This window comes from Zootoca vivipara, chromosome 1 (assembly GCF_965207765.1).
Source record: "Zootoca vivipara chromosome 1, rZooViv2.hap1.1, whole genome shotgun sequence".
Lineage (NCBI taxonomy): Eukaryota > Metazoa > Chordata > Lepidosauria > Squamata > Lacertidae > Zootoca > Zootoca vivipara.
Genome location: NC_142582.1, coordinates 65,664,899 through 65,684,629, shown reverse-complemented (window position 1 = coordinate 65,684,629; position 19,731 = coordinate 65,664,899). Strand labels below are relative to the sequence as shown.

The following is a 19,731-nucleotide window of genomic DNA, read 5'->3' as shown; positions in this document are numbered from 1 at the left end:
TTGCCAATTCTCCCACAATTTACTAACATAGTGAAACGCTCATTAGCCAAGAGCGCTTGTGAAGTTGGTCCCAACTTATCTGGCTCCGGATAAGGTGATCTGTGCTTTTGGAAGGGTGGGAGAGGAACAAAGGACATAATTAACTCTGCACATGAAGAGGGCTGACTCCTCATCAGGACTTGTGTCTTGAAACTGCTTGTAAGTGGAAAGTTAAGAAACACCCTGGTTGATACAACTATTAAAAATTCTACCACCACAGAAAGATGACTGGTTTCACAATGGGGTTTCTCCTAAAACAAACTGAACAGAAGATTCCAATGTAATTGGCATGTGCATGTGTACCAAATACTTCCCCCTCCCAAGGAAAAATGAGTGGGGCTGGGGCTAAATCTAGTTCCTTACTCTTTCCCAAAGAGTTGATGGTGTGATTACAGGTTTTCTGCACAAGATTTATGAGTGCCGCAGAGGCTTCAAGTGAACTGGAAAGAACCCTTTATGCAACCTCTGCTTGTGGGCAATTTAAAAGTGTTCTACATTCAAGTTACATTTCAACAGCCATGAAGTATCTGCTTGCAACAACTGAACAGAGCACTGTTTTACACGAGGATGGGTTGTCATCTTTTAATCAGACAGCTCTTGAGCTATTTTAGCCTGAAAATGTGTAATTTTCTGTTTCAGAAACTGGTCTCTTATCCTCCCCAAACTTTGATCCAGTGCTTAAAAGAAAATGGAAATAGACAGTGGGATTTCTTTTCCTCTTCCTATAAATGACTCTACCCAGTGGCATTTTCTAGAAAAAGAGGTGCCAGAGCTCACCATGAACTTCGTCCTTGTTCTCTTAGAATGGCAATGGCACCCATCTTAGAGGTGCCGGAACTGAGCTCCAGCTGAAAAAAAAAGTCCTGACTATATAGCCTATTTAATTCTAGCACCTGACAGTATGCAAGGATATGTTTAATAACCTGCTTTATACTTTTGGTGAGGTGACAAAAACTGCAAATACAACCCAGTATTTAATGTCACGGAATAAGCCTGAATTATTTGGATACATTTTGCGCCATTCAAAGTTGAACATCATTCACAACTGAACAGTCATGTAAAGGTTTGTACAGTTTAATAGTCACATAATGGTCAGTCATTTGTAAAGGGTATGGTAGGCAATTTGAAAAACATGACAGTTTAACAGATACATTGGGCAGGCACATAATCGGCCACTGGTGTATACAACTGGAACAGAAAAGAGGTTCTACCGCAGTTCTGCAGATCTTGCATTAATTTTGTCAGTTAAAAGTGTACTGTGAGAATTAAATACTCATCTTTACATTTACACGTTATGCCATGAAAGCATATTTGCTTACAAACATATAAAAATACTTGTTAACTAGTTTGATAAGAAAATAATGTATAAAAGTATATAGCAAAAAACATTTAATCATCTGACAATGAAAAGAGAAAATTCATCTCAATTTTTTATCTTACATGAAAACAAAAAGAAGAAGAAAAAAACAGCTACAGGTTTAGTTTTCTTGAATCCCTTACCTGGAAAATACAAAAGGAAGACACAATTTATTCCAAACCATGATGTAAAATCTTCTAAAACTGAAACAAATGCCCAAGTCCAGAGTGAGCACAGGTATTTGGCCACATAGTTGTAATAGTAATAAATCCTGTAGCTGTTACTGGAGCCATAAAATAAATACAGTAGACTGTTGACCACTGAAAAAGCTGCAGCATAAACAAGAGCTGAAACACACACAAAAATCTTTACTGACAATGAAATTCAGTGTATTGGCTTCCGTAAGGCAAGCTGAATTTTGAAGTCTAACCTAATTAAAGGGTAAAACCTCAAAATCCACTTTTTAAAAAAATACTCTACATTTTGATCAGAGGATTCCCTCTCAAGTGTGATTAATACGGATGTCACAAGTGGAAAAAATACCCATACCAGCAATGCTTAAGCTTGACTTCAATACCTTGTTTAATATTGTTTTGTTTCCTTTGTGAATAAAACTCCACAAGGTGCAAGCTTCTTGACACAAGAGGAGAAAGAAACCGGGAAGTATTAAAAGAAGCCTTAGTGTTTTGACATCTGCCCTGAGATGACTAAGATGTCTTCTAGACCGGGTCAGCCTTGTTCTTTTAGCCTAAGGCTACTTTGGTGACCATTTATACGACATGCACATATAAGGCTAGACAAAACACCAAGACACATAGAAAGGTAGGCAGAAAGGTAGAATTAATCTGGCAGTTGACAGCTTGGTTCAGAGGATTCTTAGAAGATGACACAATGACATCCTTTCTTGTCCTTTTCCTTCCTTGTTGGCTCTGGGGAAGGAGGGCATTCTTGCTCTTGAAATTTCCTGCAAATGAAGCAAAAAATGCCCATAGAAACAATACACTCCAGTCCAATGAAATTCCATATATAAAAGGGGCACTAACTTTGCTTTTCAACTGATCCTAGATTCCTCTGCTAGACAGCTGCACTGTCAATACAGACCACCATCCATTTCTCTTAATATACATAGGTCTGAAGATGGAAGCAGATTTCATCTTTTAGGAATATGTGTGATATTACTGCAGCAAGGCAACAAGTAGCCGAGGTATTCGAGGGAATAAAGAGACCCTTTTAGCTCCCAGACTGATGTGTTTTGTGGAGATCCGATCAGGTTTTGTGGAGCATTCACTGTTGGCAATACTTGAAATGTCTCATCCTAGCCTCTTCTCCCACAGCAGGGTGTCTTCTGCCAATGCTTGGTTGGAAAGGACTACTTGAAGGAACAGCCTAGGTTGAAGGCTTCACCCCTTCAGCACAGCAACAGCTGTCCCATGGCATAGAAGTCCCTGGAGTATCCTAATATACACTGGGGTGGGTGCAGCTTGATTGTATAATGCTACTGATTGCTAGAACTCAAAACAGCAACATTGGCAACACATCCCAACAGGAGCATTAGGCATTACTGAATGAAAAATGTGCTCAAGTTAAAGTAATGGAGTCTGACGCGTGTAGCTTTTCAAGATATTTTACATTAAACAGCAAGTGTCCCTGATTATAACACTTGTCTTTTTGTTATTAAAGACAGGAAGTTTAAGATAGCGAAAGGCTTTCCATCTACCCTGATAGACTATGAACAAGAGAAGTGCTCACTTTACACTTTCCTGGCAATGTCAGGCTAACAGAAAAACTACATGTCCTCTTTAAGAAGATTTTTAGAAGGTGAGCTGAACAGAGTGTTGTCCTGAAGGAAAAGGGCAGTACAAGAACGAGCTGAGTCAGTGCCCAGTGTCAAAGTTGCAGTTCCACAATATATTGTCTACCGTATAACAACACAGGGCTAAAGGTACCGTATTATATTGGACAATTCACGCTGGAACTCTTGGCAACATTAATGTTCCCCATTACATGATACTGTTAAATGATCCAGCCATACTGTGGCAACAGTGTTGAGGTGGATACATTTAAAGAAGATGCAAGGGAAATTGCTACACATCTGCCAAAAGAAAAAAGTGCCTCACATTAATTCTAGTTTTACAAAAAATAGTAGTTTACATTTTGTTACAGTATCCATGCACTTTCCATACACATAAATATCAAAGGGAAGCTGTGTTTCTTTTCTTTCTTTCTTTTTGTTAAAGTGCATTTCAATATATTTACAATACCTGGGCTTACCTTATAACTCTGACAAGCTCATGAAAAGCTTGGTCTACATTCAGTCGTATTTTTGCTGATGCTTCCATATATGTTACCTTCAGTTGCCGTGCTAGTTGTTGACCTTCCTCTTGCGTTACCTGTAAACAAGCCGAGATAGGATACACATTCAGCAATCTACCGATGCATTCCAATTGGCTGACTTACTTAATGAATACTCTCATCACCTACAGCAATTTTTGCATATTCCCGGCACTGCAGTCCTGTGCAAAGGCTTATTCAACTCTGGTCTTTGTCAATATGTTATTTGACTACAAATGCTTTTTTTAAAATACAGAGCTCAAAGCTTTGTACTGTATGTTTAAAAATGTGAAGGCAAAGCCTAAGAGGGCTAAGAATCAAATTGTTTCCATATTCCAACTGAATGTAGAATTCACACACAGAATGTTCCAGTGACTGAGAAGATAACAAAAAAGGTGAGGAGCCCTGCTAAATCAGACGAATGGTCCATCTAGCCCAGCATCTTGCTTCTCCATAGCAGCCAACTAGCTGTTTTGAAAAACACCATTAGCAGGGCATGAAAATAATGGCTCTCTCCTGGGCTTTAGTCCCCAGCAGGTGGTGTTCAGTAGCATACAGCCTCTGAAGCTGTGGGTCATTTATAGGTCAATACTGAGGTCCAGCGCCAAGGGCCTTCTGGCAGTTCCCTCGCTGCGAGAAGCCAAGTTACAGGGAACCAGGCAGAGGGCCTTCTTGGTAGTGGCACCCGCTCTGTGGAAAGCCCTCCCACCAGATGTCAAAGAGAAAAACATCTACCAGACTTTTAGAAGACATCTGAAGGCAGCCCTGTTTAGGGAAGCTTTTAATGTTTAACAGACCATTGTATTTTAATATTTTGTTGGATGCCGCCCAGAGCAGCTGGGGAAACCCAGCCAGATGGGCGGGGTATAATAAATTATTATTATTATTAGTAGTAGTAGTAGTAGTAGTAGACAATGCATTGTGGAACTGAAACTTTAACACTGGGTCTAAATTGAGTTCTTGCTCCACTTCCTCCAATAACACCTTCAACTTGTGCAGCCCAAGTCACTATGCTAAAAAATTGGAATATTAATACTATTAGGAAAATTTGAACTATTGCATCCTGCAGTTACTGGATCCTACAGGGAAAGCAGTGCCTTTATTAGGCGACATTTCTCTGAGCACATAAATAAATGACCTCCCTCCTTCATGCTGGGGACATTTGTAACACACACGTCCCTCTTTAAGAAGGTAAGGAAGAGGGTGCACTATTCACTTAAAAAAGATTTCTTACCAACAGTTTCCCATAAGGTCCCAGGGAGGGTTAAAACAACAGAAAGTGTGCTTACAAAACTATTGCAATTAGAAAACATAATTCATAAAGTAAAAAAGGAAGGTATGGCAAACCACTCCACCTGAACCACATAAGTTACTATTCCAGTACTGCAGCTATGCTACACGTATTTCCCTAAATAAAATTTGCCTTGATATGCATTAATTTCAACATAATGTCATTGGTGGTATCCAACCAACTCATTGTGTTAGTGCAAGGGGAGGAGGTATGTTGCACAAGCAGAAATCCTTGCATTGACCAAACAAGTTAACTGAATGCCACTCGTTGTGTTCAGTCTATTCATTGTATGGCAGGATATATGCCAAAAGGGATTCAGCTACCTCAGAGCTAAGCACAGCACACAGACATTTGTTTAGGGTTCTGGAGTGGTACCTCGGTTTAAGTACACAATTGGTTCTGGAAGTCTGTACTTAACCTGAAGTGTACTTAACCTGACGCGAACTTTCCCATTGAAAGTAATGGAAAGTGGATTAATCCGTTCCTCACAGGTCTATGGAGTACTCAACCTGAAGCGTACTTAACCCGAAGTATGAGTGTAATTGGTTCTGGAAGTCCGTACCTAACCTGAAGCGTACTTAACCTGAAGCGAACTTTCCCATTGAAAGTAATGGAAAGTTGATTAATCCGTTCCAGACGGGTCCACAGAGTACTTAAACTGAAAGTACACAAACCGAGGCATACTTAAACTGAGGTATGACTGTAATCTTGATAATGTGCCAGCTCTCAAAGTACTTTTCAAGTTGCAGATAGTGCTTGAATACAATACCCGGTAGTTTGCAAGATCCAAACAGATTGGAAATAAGAATACATACTTGCTCATCAAAGTGACAACTTGACTTCTTGCATTCAGAATGGAAACCCCCCCCCTTTTACTAGAGGTTACACTAGCTATTAAGAGATAGTCCTCCTGGGCACATTCTCATGGGATGAGTAACTGTTGGTATGGCAAGTGTTGTAAACATAATTGAAAAGAGACTCATGCCTTGATAATGATGTCATGGATCATTGTCTCATCCTCATACGATTTTGACCTGAATCATTCATATGGCAATTACTCAGGGAACAAGCTGAGTTAACATAGAAAGTGCCACATATAATCAGGAAGAACAGTTTCCTAAGCCACTTCCTAAGTATCAAGCCTCTTTATGGGAACATATATGTATCCACTACAGATGCCCTTATCTTAGCACCCATTCCTCCAAACAAGGACTGTCAGATCTCCTTTATAGCTGCTTGATGCTAAATGTCATTGACAAAAGGGATTTGTTCATCACCAGAGTGTCTCCTCCCAAAAAAAACCTACAGATCAGTCATATGGAAAGGGATAGTTCACAATAATGGTTTGGCCTACCAATTTCACGAGGGCATATCCTGTGGCCTAATCCAGCTGTCTGTGGAATTTATTGTCACAATCATCTTCTTGCTATTACTGGTATAAGAAAACTGCCTTATACCAAGTCAGACCACTTGTCTATCTAGCTCAGGATTGTCTAGACTAGAGATAGGCATATGGTTTCAACCAAATTCCACATGGCATCAACCTACTCCATTAATCTTATTTCATGCTGATGTCAAGGAGGGGAGAAATGGGAATAGCAGAAAGAGAAGGAGTGCCCTGACCGCATTTGGTTCCATCTCTGCCAACTTTTGGCTCTGATCCCACCAACTATTGCTGGCCTGGGTTTCATGGCCAATTATCCCAGAAGGAATGTGACTCTCAAGAGAGAGAGAATGTTCTACAATTCCATCCTGCCCTGTTTAATAGTGGCTTTCCAAGGTTTGAAACAGGAGTTTTTCCCCAGTGCAAAGGTGCCAAGGATTGAACTTGGGAACTTGCATGCAAAACCATGTGCTTTGCCACAGAGTTATGGAAGTTCCCCTCCAAAGGGGGGGATCCCTTTTTCAAACTCTGACTATTGCCAATAGGTTACCTGTCTCTGATGGTCCAGGTCTGCTTTGTTGCCAACTAGAATCATAGGGAATTCATCACGATCTTTTACTCGGAGAATCTGCCTTTGGAACTTATAGATTTCTTCAAAACTGGAATAATAATAAAAATAAATAAACAGCACCAGCATGCTAAGAATCCACAGCTTCACAGTTAAGGATTGCCTAAAGCCATCTTACAAGTATTTGCTGCAGAGATGAGATGCAAACTGAAGATAACACATACAGACCCACCAGCCCAGCAGGTATCCCAAGACCTTGTATTCACCCACTAGAGTTGTGTTACCTTACTTTAAAATGCCAACATGATTTTGAAAAACCCTTGAGTTCCACCCCCACCCCACCCCACCCCAAAAAATGATTTGATTTATCATGTGGCATGGGGACTGCTTTTCAAATAACACAAGTCTGCAATTCTCTTGGGCAGGCAGAACTCTGGATTCTGACCTTACAGTTAATTCAGGATGTTGCAAGCCACAACCCCATTTCAGTGTTATTCTAGCTCTGCCCCTACACAATCCAGGAATTGATGCAAGTTTTGCAGCAATTTTGCTTTTTGCCTTACCTTCCTCTATCTGTGACTGAGAAAACAAGCAGAAAGCCTTCTCCTGTCCGCATGTACTGTTCCCGCATAGCTCCAAACTCCTCTTGGCCTGCTGTATCTAGGACTAAGCAAATCAAGAAGCTAGTTAATTTTACAGGCTAGCGAGGTAGGTGTGTGAGAGAGAGGGGTGGGTGGGTGGGGGATGTGCCTTAAAGCAGCAGAGCTCAGGAAGGGGCAGATGTTGTTCCCATCCCATCCCTGCCCTTATAAATTAACCCTACACTCCTGCCTAGTGTTGGCAAGCCAGCAAGAATCAATTTAATATACAGATACCCACATCTGGTTTAGCCTTTATCTTCTATATTAAGAGGTACAAAACTGTACCACAAAAGAAAGGGAGAAAGGCTTGGCCTAGTAAATGGCTAGATCACAGTATTATTACAGTCTCTATACAAAGTTAAGGAAAATCAGTTTCAGTACCTGTATCAACAAGAGAGCAAACATACATTCTATAGGCCAGTGCAAATTCTGTAGTAGGTCAATCATCATCATCAACAACAACTTACTATCCAATCTTGCTGCCCTCTCATCTATCACACATTGTTTTGTGTAAGAATCTTCAATTGTTGGATCATAATCTGTAACAAAGTAGGACTGCAGAGAGAAAAGAAAAAACAGAGTTACTTTTAAGCCCATAGCACCCACAGCTTATAGTATACTTATGTATAGTTTCCATCTGCATAGAGAATGAATGCAACCTTCGCTGACGCCTGGCAAGTAGTTTCCATGGGACTGATATAGCCATAAACAATATGATTATATACCCACCCCCAGGGTGAGCAGCAAGGTTGTGAGAAAGAAATGGCTCCAGGATTACACTAATAACGGTGATACTATATAGATGTAACTGACAATGCAAAATTAATCTGGAATAATTTGTGGAGAACAAATTTCAGAGGGTTACATTCCAGAATGTTTGTATCACTGCTACCCAGGAATGGCTGAATTATAACCAGCCATGTGGGTTCCTATAAGCAGCAGTCTTGCTTCCCTAACAGTGCAGTGCAACTATGTGGGTTACATAAAGATGCTGAGCTTGGTTCCAAGCGCTACCACCACCCGTCTCTACACTTTTCACAACCAAAGTCCTGCATATCCAGGATTTGACTTGGAATTGTAGGTGAGCCAGCAGAAACCAAGTCCAGACTAAAGCAATGACTTTTAGCAGGCCCAGGGGACTAGAGAGCAAGAAAGGAAGATATGGACACACTGCCATGATTAGGTTCTTTGGCTGCTCAGGCTCTGAGTTCCAGGGAGCTCTTGGGTTCTGAAGTTTAGATACAGCAGTGACTACGATCACTTTGTTCAAATTCCAGTTTGGTGTTCTCTAGGTAAGACCAACACTCTCTTGCTGCCAGTAGCAAAGTTTTAAGTACTTGAAAATTTGGCGGCCTATCTGCTGGTGAGAACAAACTGAAGGGAAGCAATGACTCCTGCATTGGATTCACATTCATTTGTCAGGTGCTTTAAGACAGGGGTCAGTCCGCTGACCCTCAGCCCTTGTGGGGGGCCACACTATATTTTGAAAAAAATATATGAATGAATTCCTATGCCCCACAAATAACCCAGAGATGCATTTTAAATAAAAGAAGACATTGTATGCATGTAAAAACATGCTGATTCCTGGACCATCCGCGGGCCGGATTTAGAAGGCAATTGGGCCGCATCCGGCCCCTGGGCCTTAGTTTGGGAACCCCTGCTTTAAGACAACATAGCTTGCAGTCACCAACAAGCATTAAAAAGATAGAGCCCAAAAAGCCAGGAAAGCAACAGAGCCGAACACAAACCATCTCACCAACCACCACTGCTGAGTGTAAGCTGTGAGGTGGTGAGGTTATGCAGAGTGATAAGCAATGCAATCAGGGGCACAGACCCTAGTATATTAATCCCCCCTCTCTATATATATGAGAGATTACCGTAGTATTACTTTCTGATATTATAAATATTTGCATATTTAAGCAATTATGTAATGAAAGAAAATATTTGTATATTTAAGTTGTTTAGTGCATTTTTAAAATGGCAAACAACTGTTGTTAATGCCACATACATATGAATTATTATTATTATTAGAATTTATATACTGTCCTATACCCGGAGGTCTCAGGGAAGTTCACAAAATAAAAATATATAAAACCACAAAAATAAAAAGAACAACCCAATAACACCCCCCCACACAATATGAAGACTTATACATGCCTACAGATCATCCTGTGTATGCATTTTGACAGATGATATGAATACTGGGTGCAATGTCTGCACATCTATGTGAAAGTAAGGTCCAGTCAGAGCCCAGCATCCAGCTTCTTAGAACTTCTGGCTCTCCAGAAAAGAAACCTCCTTACAGTCAGGGAATATGTATCCTAGAAATGAGCACAAGTACTGTGTTGTCTGTGCTTCAGGTGTGAAAGTGTCTAAGGCCAAAACTACCTCCAGTCAAGTAAGGGCAGTATAGCTTATGGTTCCCCTCTGAAAGAAGTCCAGTTGTTCTAAATTAAACTCAGAATGCAAGTTAGGGAGTAAAAAGCTTGCTTTGAATCAGGTGCTTTAAGATTGCTACACATACCAAGGAAACAAGTAACAGCCACCCTACAAGGAAGCCATCATACAAATACTTCTAAGGATGATCATATATGGAAGCACTCCCACCCCAGGAGGGAACACGACTTGACAGCTGTAAATGAAGGGAGGAAAAAGGCATTTCATCCAGATGAAAGAGAAGCAACAAACAGACCTGGCAAGAGCTCGCAGACAAAGGGTGGGAAGTGGGGAACGGTCAATGCAATCATGACAAAGATGGCAATGCAACAGTCCCTCTCTGACCAAAAGGGCTGTAACTATGAAGTCTTTCTATAGCTTCATATTCATGACTCCACAAGCTGTGAATGAGTCATTTAATCAAAATTGTTTGACTAAACCTGCCAGAACAGATGTTAGGATTATTCACAAAATTTAGTTCAAAGCTCAAGTTATTACACAGGGACTTTCCTGGTGTGGCTGTCTGTCAGTCGTTCCCTACCTCCCACTCTTCTTCTAATTCATGTAACATGAAGCCAACTATTTTGACAACCATTAAGGTCCTGGCTTCTTTGCTCATAGGTGAGCCCAGGAAGGTAACTTCTACAGAGTTTCAGCAAGATGCTGCAAGTTGTGGACATGCCTTCAAATAGAACAGCCTGATGCAGGTATAAAACAGCTACACAGGCTTGCCCTCAGCAGTCGTTAGTAGAACATAAGGCAACCGACACTCAAACATTTGGAGCCTTTGAAACTTTTGTACGCTTTTATGGCCAGTGGACAAAACAGAAACACTGGAGGTACTATAAAGTACTGGAGGAGCTGGAGGTGTACCACTAGCAGACCTTCCAAGCAACATCACAGAAGTTCAGCCTCAGCAACATGCTAACAAAATGATAGCTGAACTAGTCAGTTTTCTTAAAACTGAGAACTTTTTCCTCCTACCTCTTACCATCACTTTCAGCTGTTCTTGATAAGATTGATGTTAGTTCACCAAGTTCAGAATCTTTAAAGAACTTGGATACTTGGCTTTATTAACATTTTAATTCATTCTTCTGTTTCCTGCACTAAATGGAACATTCTTCCTGATGGTTTTCTTTCTCTCTTAGCTTTTCCACTCCGACTTCAATCCTGCTGCTTGCTATTTTTGACTGGTATTATTCCTTTGCACCATTTTCTTCACTGGATCCCCTGATTTTAGAAGTTATTGTACTTGCTTGAAATGTCTCCACAGTTTCCTCCTGTATATCTATCTGCTCTTTCCTTCCTATACGCTCCACCCTGAACTCTACAATTTTCAAGGTACCAATATTCTAACCCAACTTGCTATTGATCCCTTACCTGCGGTTTCCCACACACATACACAAACACACAGCTACTTTGGAATGCCCAGCGACATCCAATTTAGAATCTCTATAAGACATCTCATTGGCTTCTCAACCCTTAATGGATCCCCTTACCTCCCCGATATATTTTATTTTAACCTTCTCCAAAGTCAGGATTCAAGCCTCCTTGAAGAGGTGGGATATAAATACATTAAATAAATAGCTAGCTGTTATGGTACAAGCATACAAGCAGGGTCCATGCTATGTTTGCTTTTGTAAAGCACCTAGCAATTTTAGATGCGTTATAAAAACAGAGCCAAACCCCAAAATATAGGTTGCAATCTTGTAACCAGGTATGAACTGGCAAAAAGCAACCATCATCACTCTCTCAGCTTCGTATTTTTTTTTAACTTTCTGTATTCCCTCAAAGTGTGAAATGGCTTTCTGAACAAAAGCTCTCTTAGAATCTAGCTTTAGCCACTTGTTGACGAAAGCAGTAAGGTAGGCAAACAGACCTCTTTGGGGAGGAGGAGTAGTAGTTTGGATTTGATATCCCACTTTATCATTACCCTAAGGAGTCTCAAAGCGGCTAACATTCTCCTTTCCCTTCCTCCCCCACGACAAACACTCTGTGAGGTGGGTGGGGCCAAGAGACTTCAGAGAAGTGTGACTAGCCCAAGGTCACCCAGCAGCTGCATGTGGAGGAGCGGAGATGTGAACCCGGTTCACCAGATTACGAGTCTACCGCTCTTAACCACTACACCACATTGGCTCTCTGAGACTGGGTACTGTGTTGTTTTCACATGCTCCCACCAACCATATTTCTGATTACAAGAAGCCAAATCAACATGGCTTCCCCTGAAATGTGTAGAGTGGATGTGGAACAAAACAATCCTCTATCATGACCACCACAATGAACTGGACCCAGTACCATGTTGTCAAACAATGCAGGTGTGGTATGATCAGAACTACTGTCTGCCTTCCATCAGAAAGACAATCTCATTGCCATATTCTGAGCCAACTGAAGCTTCTGAACACTTTTCAAAGGTAGCCTCAACTAGGGCACAGTACACAATATAATTTGGGTGTAAGTAGAGTATAGAGTATGAATAACCATGGCCAGGTAATTGATTTTTAAGAGGAAATGCAGCCCAGGCCAAACAATCATAGCTTTTCCCAAAGAAGCATTGTTATAGGTAGTAAGTGTCAAGAGAGGCCCATTGAAAATTTATATTTTAAAATTATATTTTTAAAAAGAAACACACACACACACACACACACACACAACCATGCACAAAAGGAAAAACAAACACAAAATCATCCTCACATTCACATGACAATCAACACCATTGCATTCAACCTAATTTGCACATACTGATGGATCTATATGCCATCCAAATGTCTGTGTATGCATTCAAACAAAATATGCTCAGCTGTAGCAAGGGCATTATGGTATTTAGACCACTGACGGTGAGTATTTACCCTTCTAAGCTCAAAGTAGAAGTCACTTAGCAACCATATAGGCCCATAAAATCCATTGTTGTCCTGCCATTCGTGCCCATCCTGTAGGGATATAATTTAAAAGTACAGTACAAGATTCATAGGGACAGCAACTTCAGACCAAAAAGGAGATACCACTGGACAATAATAACAAATGACCTTTGCAGCAGGGAGCAGCCCTCACGGCAGCAGCAATGTCATATACTGTACCTATAATGAGGTATTTCCAGAATTATAATTTCAGTATCTACCTGATGCCTTATAAAAAAAAATTCCTTCAGTAGCACCTTAAAGACCAACTAAGTTTATATTTTGGTATGAGCTTTCATGTGCATGCACACTTCTTCAGATACGTACCTGATGCCTTCTAGCTGATGCGCCCAACCACCTGCTCATTAGAGCACTGTTCATCCTAGCTTACCAATGCTAACCAGGATGGGGTGAGTGAATGGGCACAGCACTGGTAGTATCCTATCCACATCCTCAGGCCATTTTAACTAGAAATGGTACTACACTAACCACACTAATGCTCAGGCTTTAAACAGGCTGCCTACTTGGGATAATTAAGACCTTTAGGGAGATGCCTCAGTTTCAACACAATGGGTGGTTGCATTAACATAACTCTCCTAGTCAGATCAAAGTCCATGTTAAAAACAACAACACTTTATTCTCAATATTTTAAAGGTTCACTTCTCCACCCAACAGCTTTCCTACAAAGCAATACATGTTTCACATTCATGCAAAGTCACTGCCATGGTGGCATGCAACCAGAAGACATGAGTACCTGTTTTCCTGGAGTCAAAGCAGAAGGCAAAGCTACATAGACAGTTAGAAAGACACAGAGAGCAAAGATTTAGTGTGTATCTGTTCAAGCAGAAAGTCCCCCCGTTTAAAGTTAAAGTATAAACCTCGTAGGTGGCAGGAGAAACTGTATTTTTAGAATTAGTAAGCGCAACAAGCTGCCTTTGATATTCTAATGCAACTTCAAAGTTACAGTATTTCAAAGAGTGAGTTGTCTGCCAAAAAAAAGAGGCCTCACAATGTATGCATTTTGTTTTTTTAGATCAGCATAAAGGGAGGGTAAGAGAAAAACTACCATGAATTGGCACTTGAGTTCTAGGAAGTCAGGCTCATTCTGCAGCAACAACTACAATTGTGTCTTACCTCAAGATCACATTCCTCACCATTTTGTGTCTTTCAAGGACAGTTTAAAAATACTTGTAAGGAGCAAAAAAAGCCATAATTGGCTTTGTGCATTGAAAAAAATATCAATTTAAGGCTACTGCTTTGGGCACCCTAGTCATTAAACACTGGAACAAAGACTGCTCATATTGACCCAGTTTCCCTAACCCAAGTTTTAGAATGGCAAAAAGCTCTCAAGCTTCTAATTTGGGGTAGGGGAGTATAGAAAAGCAGCACAAGGCTGCTGTTTTTTTTTTTTGGCAGGTGTAACTCCTGCAAAAAAAGGGGGGGGACTAATTCAGATGTCACAAATTGCTTACATGTAAAAGCAATTAGAACCTAGATGCAGCCTTTTATATCTTCTGCCCAGCAAAATCCATTAAGTAAATATAATGCGAGGGCATACAAAAGATATGAGGTCAAAGGCTACCTGAACACATTTATTTGAGCCACCAGTCACATGGTCTGTAGCCATATAGCATCTGGTTTCAAGTCACTCTTAGATTCCCCCTCCACCCCCAATGAAAAGAAAAATGCTTTGTCCCAGAAAACAGTGGTAGTTGTACAGAAATGAAGCATTTCAGAATAGCAAGTCCAATTAAAGTAGTTGATTAATGGCTGGTTCTTACTACTGATCAATCCTCTGACTAGGGTTCATTATGGACTTTCTCCCCTGAGACAATCCATTCAATTACATGTTGCTCATAAAGATCATCCCTGCTATTGATAAAAATTCACTCAGGATTAAAAAAAAAGAACAGTGGATTAGATTCATAATATTTATAAATATAGGATACCAGGGAAACAAAATCAGTGTCTATGCCTCATGTCCCACATCCTTTCATAAGCATGATGGTACACCTTGCCAAATAAAATAAAAAAATTCCTTCAGTAGCACCTTAAAGACCAACTAAGTTTTTATTTTGGTATGAGCTTTCGTGTGCATGCACACTTCTTCAGATACAGTGAAATGGAAGTTTCCAGGCACTTATGTAGAGAAGGGGTGGGGAGGGGTGGGGATGGGGAGGGGGGATCACTCAGAAGGGTGGTGGAAATGGGTGATTGACTGACTGATAGCTGTTGATGACCGCAAACGACTGCAAATGGTTTTGCATGAAAAAGCAAGGGTTGAGATGGCTGAAGATCGCTTATCATGTATAATGAGATAAGAACCCGATATCTCTGTTCAAACCAGGTCCCTCCATGGTTTTGAGCTTGGTGATAAGTTGCAATTCAGCAACTTCTCTTTCCAGTCTATTTCTGAAATTCTTTTGTAGTAAGACAGCTACTTTGAGATCTTGTATAGAATGTCCTGGGAGATTGAAGTGTTCTCCTACTGGTTTTTCTGTCTTCTGGTTCCTGATGTCAGATTTATGTCCATTTATCCTTTGGCGTAGGGTTTGGCCTGTTTGTCCAATATAGACTTCGATCCAGACCAACACGGCTACTGGATACTTCGATCCAGACCAACACGGCTACCTACCTGTAACCACCTTGCCAAAGTCACAGGTCAATTTTTTCTCAGCTGTAAACACACACACAGAGAGATTCTTGCAAAGCTTTTACTGGGAACAATTATAAAGTACAACTGATTCATGTAGACAGAAAACAACTAATACTACAGTATCCTTACAGCATCCAATTAGCACTGGGATACCTTGCAGAACTGAAGCAGCAGCAGGTTGAAGGCAGCCAATGTGGCAAACATTGGGAACGAGATCCCCTGTGTTTGGGATACAGTCAAGAATACCCAGACACTTACCCCACCTGCTAACAATGTAACCCATGGCTAGTTGTAACATCAGCAATCTGCATGCAGCTATCTATGACTGCTCTTATCCTCTCAGTAAAGGCAGGCAAGCACTGCAGATACTGAAGAAGGATCCAGGCCTCTTTTCTGCAAATAAGCAAAATGCCCCTCCTGCCTTTACTTTCCTGGGTATGCTTCCATGTCCTAATCAGAAGCATAGTGTCAAGCCCAAGTCTACCTATCTTAAGGAGAATAGCTCCAAAGCACACATGGGCAGATTCAAGTTCACTTTATATGGATGTCTTATCCTTGGTTTCCAATACATATTTATGGGCGTATAATTCTGTGTTTGATTAAATCTAAACAACTGGAACCAGCATTTTATTTTTCAAATACTAGCAAGGCTATTCCAAAAGGTACGTCCACAAAGTCACTAGGAAACAACATTTTAACAGACCACTTGCCCATGCGCATTCAGCCCAATAACTCGAAGTGCATCATCAACCTACAAAAAGAGGAGGAGAAACCAAGAGACCAAGAACCAATTTCATTCCAACACACACTCCATTCTAAATCATGGTTGCCGTGTCCTCAAGGCTCCATGCCCAGGGTGACCAAACCAGTGGCGCTTCCCTAAATCCACCTCTGCCAACATTGTAGCAACTTCTACCTACTGTGGGCAACCATGCTTGTGCATGTGTAAGTACTGGAGAATCCTCACTTATGTGGAGGTTCCATTCTGGTACGCACGCAAGTGGGGATTCCCCCATTCCAACCCTGCCCCAGTCCATTCTGCCCCATCCCCCTTCAGCGCTGTTTTCGGCGTGTGTGTCAGTGGGCACACATATGCCGCATGCTGACCACGTGCAAGTAGGGAGATGCCTGTAGTCAAGAACACTCTGTCAGTCTGTAGGCTAAGATTCAGAGGCTCCCCCCTTCAAATCTTTATTGTAGGCCCACACAAACACACACTTAGGGATGAGGGCGCTAACAGAAGCCGGTAACCGTCTTCCTCACCCCCATATTTTATTCATGCAAGTGTTTAAAAGCTTGATCTGTCACTCCTAGCTGCTTCTACGTCTACCAATAAAGCAGACGTGACATTTTTCTTGTGGTACTACTACTTTTCAGCTACAAGTGGCAGGACCTTTATTTCAATAATCCTTTATTTCTGCATTATTGTTAGTCTGAGTGGAATTTCAAAAATGCCAGTCAGGTCAGAGTTTATTCTAACATGCAGAGAGGCATTTATTTTTTAAAAAACAGTTGGGTGGGTAAGGACTGATCAGTGGGAACTACATTTTTGTGTAGCTGGACATGAGGGTTAATAAAGCACAAGGTGGGTGAGAAAATTATAAGTAAAAAGTGAAGGATTTTGTACTGTGTCAAGTCCTCCCCGTGGCACCCTTACTTATACATCTTCTCCATGCCACTTTCCCCTTCTTTCCCTGTTGCTTACCTCTCCTCCCTCTTTCCTCCATTGTCACTTTCCATTCCCTTCCTTCCAGAAAGAGTCCCAGGACTGTTGGTGAGAGTTGTACCAAAGTTGTTTTCCACAGGGCAGGGGAAGCTTAGAATAAAATGTTTAGCAACTGGTGGTAATACAAAATTTGTGACACTCTGATGAAAGCATTTGCTTTCAGATATTTATTCTTGCCTACCAAGAACCAGTCGCAGCAAAGTATATTGTGGAAGGACCACCTGGAAGCCCATCAGATGGACATTCCATACTTCTGCCTTAGCTTCTGTTCTCACAACATAGCCATCCTTTGAAAACCTGGTGCATCTTCTGCAGTATACACTCTATCAAACTATTTGTGCCAAATGCATGTTTCAAACTTGTTCCATTGAAGAAATGCACTACAGAACTTGTTCCACTGAAGAAAGATTTATGCATGTGCAAGGGAACTTTCCCCCTCTTCTCCTACTTTGCAGCCCCTTAATCTGTTACAGGGGTTCCCCCAACTCTGAAGAGCAGATCTGGTGAGGGCAGGGAGAACAATAAGGGGGAAAGTTCCATGGCTCAAGCAGAAATCCTTGCTCTAATTGGATACCATGAATAGATGAATCGGACAGAAAGATCATTGACTCTTTATGCTCCAACCAGAACAGATTAGTTACTGTTGACCCTTGCTTCTTTTATGCTTTACATTCCTGAAGAACAGGTTGGTTTTTTTAATGACTAAGCATTAGTGGAGAAATTAATATCTATAAAGACTCTGCCTCAACAGAGTGTAGTTAGTTCCCTATATCATTGTTTGCTGGATCAGACTTTCCTAAAATGATCAGAACCACTGAGATTAAGTTAACAAAAGGTATTAGTAGAATGTCTGATGACACTAGAGATAAATACACAAACCAGAGAGATTACTCTAACATCATAGTGACTAGAAGCCTACACTGGGAATGAGAGTTGACAAGCAGCTTTATTCTCTTTACTGAATGGTTCCCTCTCCCCACGCTGAGCCACAAATCATACGCTACCATTAACAGAATGAACAACTGCTTGGTAAGAAATTGTGTAAAAACCTTTATCTACAGTAAGCCACACAACAGTCAAAAATACCTTAACTACTTTTCCCCCCAAAAGACTGCAAGAAGTTAACAACACACATTGCTGCTGTTAAAGTTCAGGAGCCCACTTTGTATTACGGCTTTGCATTAAACAATGCCCCACTCCTGAGCAGAACTCAAGACTTCCTTAGCAAAGTGTATATGGTACCATTCCAGATGGGAATGTAAATACCTGCAGCTCACAGCCAATCACTTTACAGTTAGTACGTTAACATAATACAAATAAACAAGTTTGGTTGGGCTAATGAAGTGTTACAACTCGACAGTCTTCTTTTTTCCCCTGCATTAAAAAGCTCTAGAAAGTCAGGTGTAACCACTGTTATCTATCAAATTCCAGAATAAAAGGAGCAATACTAAAAACTTCAAAAACAAACAAAACACACACACACACACACACACACACACACACAAGATTTCCAAGAACCATAAACGTATCGGAGAACCAGAAGTCTACAAGTAGCCACTATATGGATGTTTAAGCACTGCGCATGCCATGGGCTTGGGATTTTTTGTTTTTTAAATATTGGTGCTGGGCAGGCTTCCCCTATATAACTATATTAAGTAAAGTTCTAGTGTTGATTGGTTGATGCTCAGTGTCAATGCATGCAAGGAAATTTTTGCAGGGCAGATGTGGGAGCTATGCCCCTTATCTTGAAAGTTTAAAACTATAAACGTTGACCGCTCAGCTTTGTTTTTATCCACAGCTCCGCAATCAATATAGATCTATGCAAAGTAGCTTGTAGTTACAAAAAGTGAGAGTGGGTCATCATGCCTACTGATTTCAGAGCCATAGAACGTTAAGTCTAGACTCCAGGAGTAAGCCAGATATGAAGCTTGCATTACAAAACTCCACTAAAGACTTTCCTACTTTAAGAATTCAGGGCACATGAGGGGGATCTGTCAGATAATCAGGAGAAAATTCAGCCCCTTTAATAGCAACAGATGTGTATTAAGATAGTTACTGCTGGGGGCTTTCCAGAAAGGTGCTTCCCCTTGAAGGCTCCTGCCCCAACTTATTTCCATTTCTTGTTATTCGCATGAGTAAGTTCCCACATGTGAGTTGTTCTCAGGTTACAGATAACCTCCCTGCTCCTGCCAACCTAGCAGTTTGAAAGCACGTCAAAGTGCAAGTAGATAAATAGGTACCGCTCCGGCAGGAAGGTAAATGTCATTTCCGTGCGCTGCTCTGGTTTGCCAGAAGCGGCTTAGTCATGCTGGCCACATGACCCGGAAGCTGTATGCCGGCTCCCTCGGCCAGTTAAAGCGAGATGAGCACCGCAACCCCAGAGTCATCCGTGACGACCTATTGGTCAG

At 41.1% G+C, this 19,731-nt stretch overlaps 1 protein-coding gene across 5 annotated transcripts in view; it reads right to left on the bottom strand.

The window, feature by feature from the left end:
- Window positions 1–1,097: 1,097 nt before the first annotated feature.
- Window positions 1,098–19,731, bottom strand: part of RRAS2 (RAS related 2) — a 31,734-nt gene continuing 13,100 nt past the window's right edge. For 3 of the 5 annotated variants that reach the window (XM_088666777.1, XM_088666790.1, XM_088666793.1), the window contains exons 2-6: window positions 8,079–8,166; window positions 7,534–7,636; window positions 6,953–7,061; window positions 3,668–3,786; window positions 1,098–2,360 (exon numbers count right to left, since the gene is read on the bottom strand). In XM_088666777.1, coding sequence (XP_088522903.1) covers window positions 2,273–2,360; window positions 3,668–3,786; window positions 6,953–7,061; window positions 7,534–7,636; window positions 8,079–8,166 — 507 coding nt within the window. In that variant the 3' untranslated portion in view covers window positions 1,098–2,272. Of the gene's footprint in view, window positions 2,361–3,667; window positions 3,787–6,952; window positions 7,062–7,533; window positions 7,637–7,992; window positions 8,167–19,731 lie in introns of all 5 variants that reach the window. The other 2 variants (XM_088666782.1, XM_088666786.1) reach the window with 1 other exon arrangement.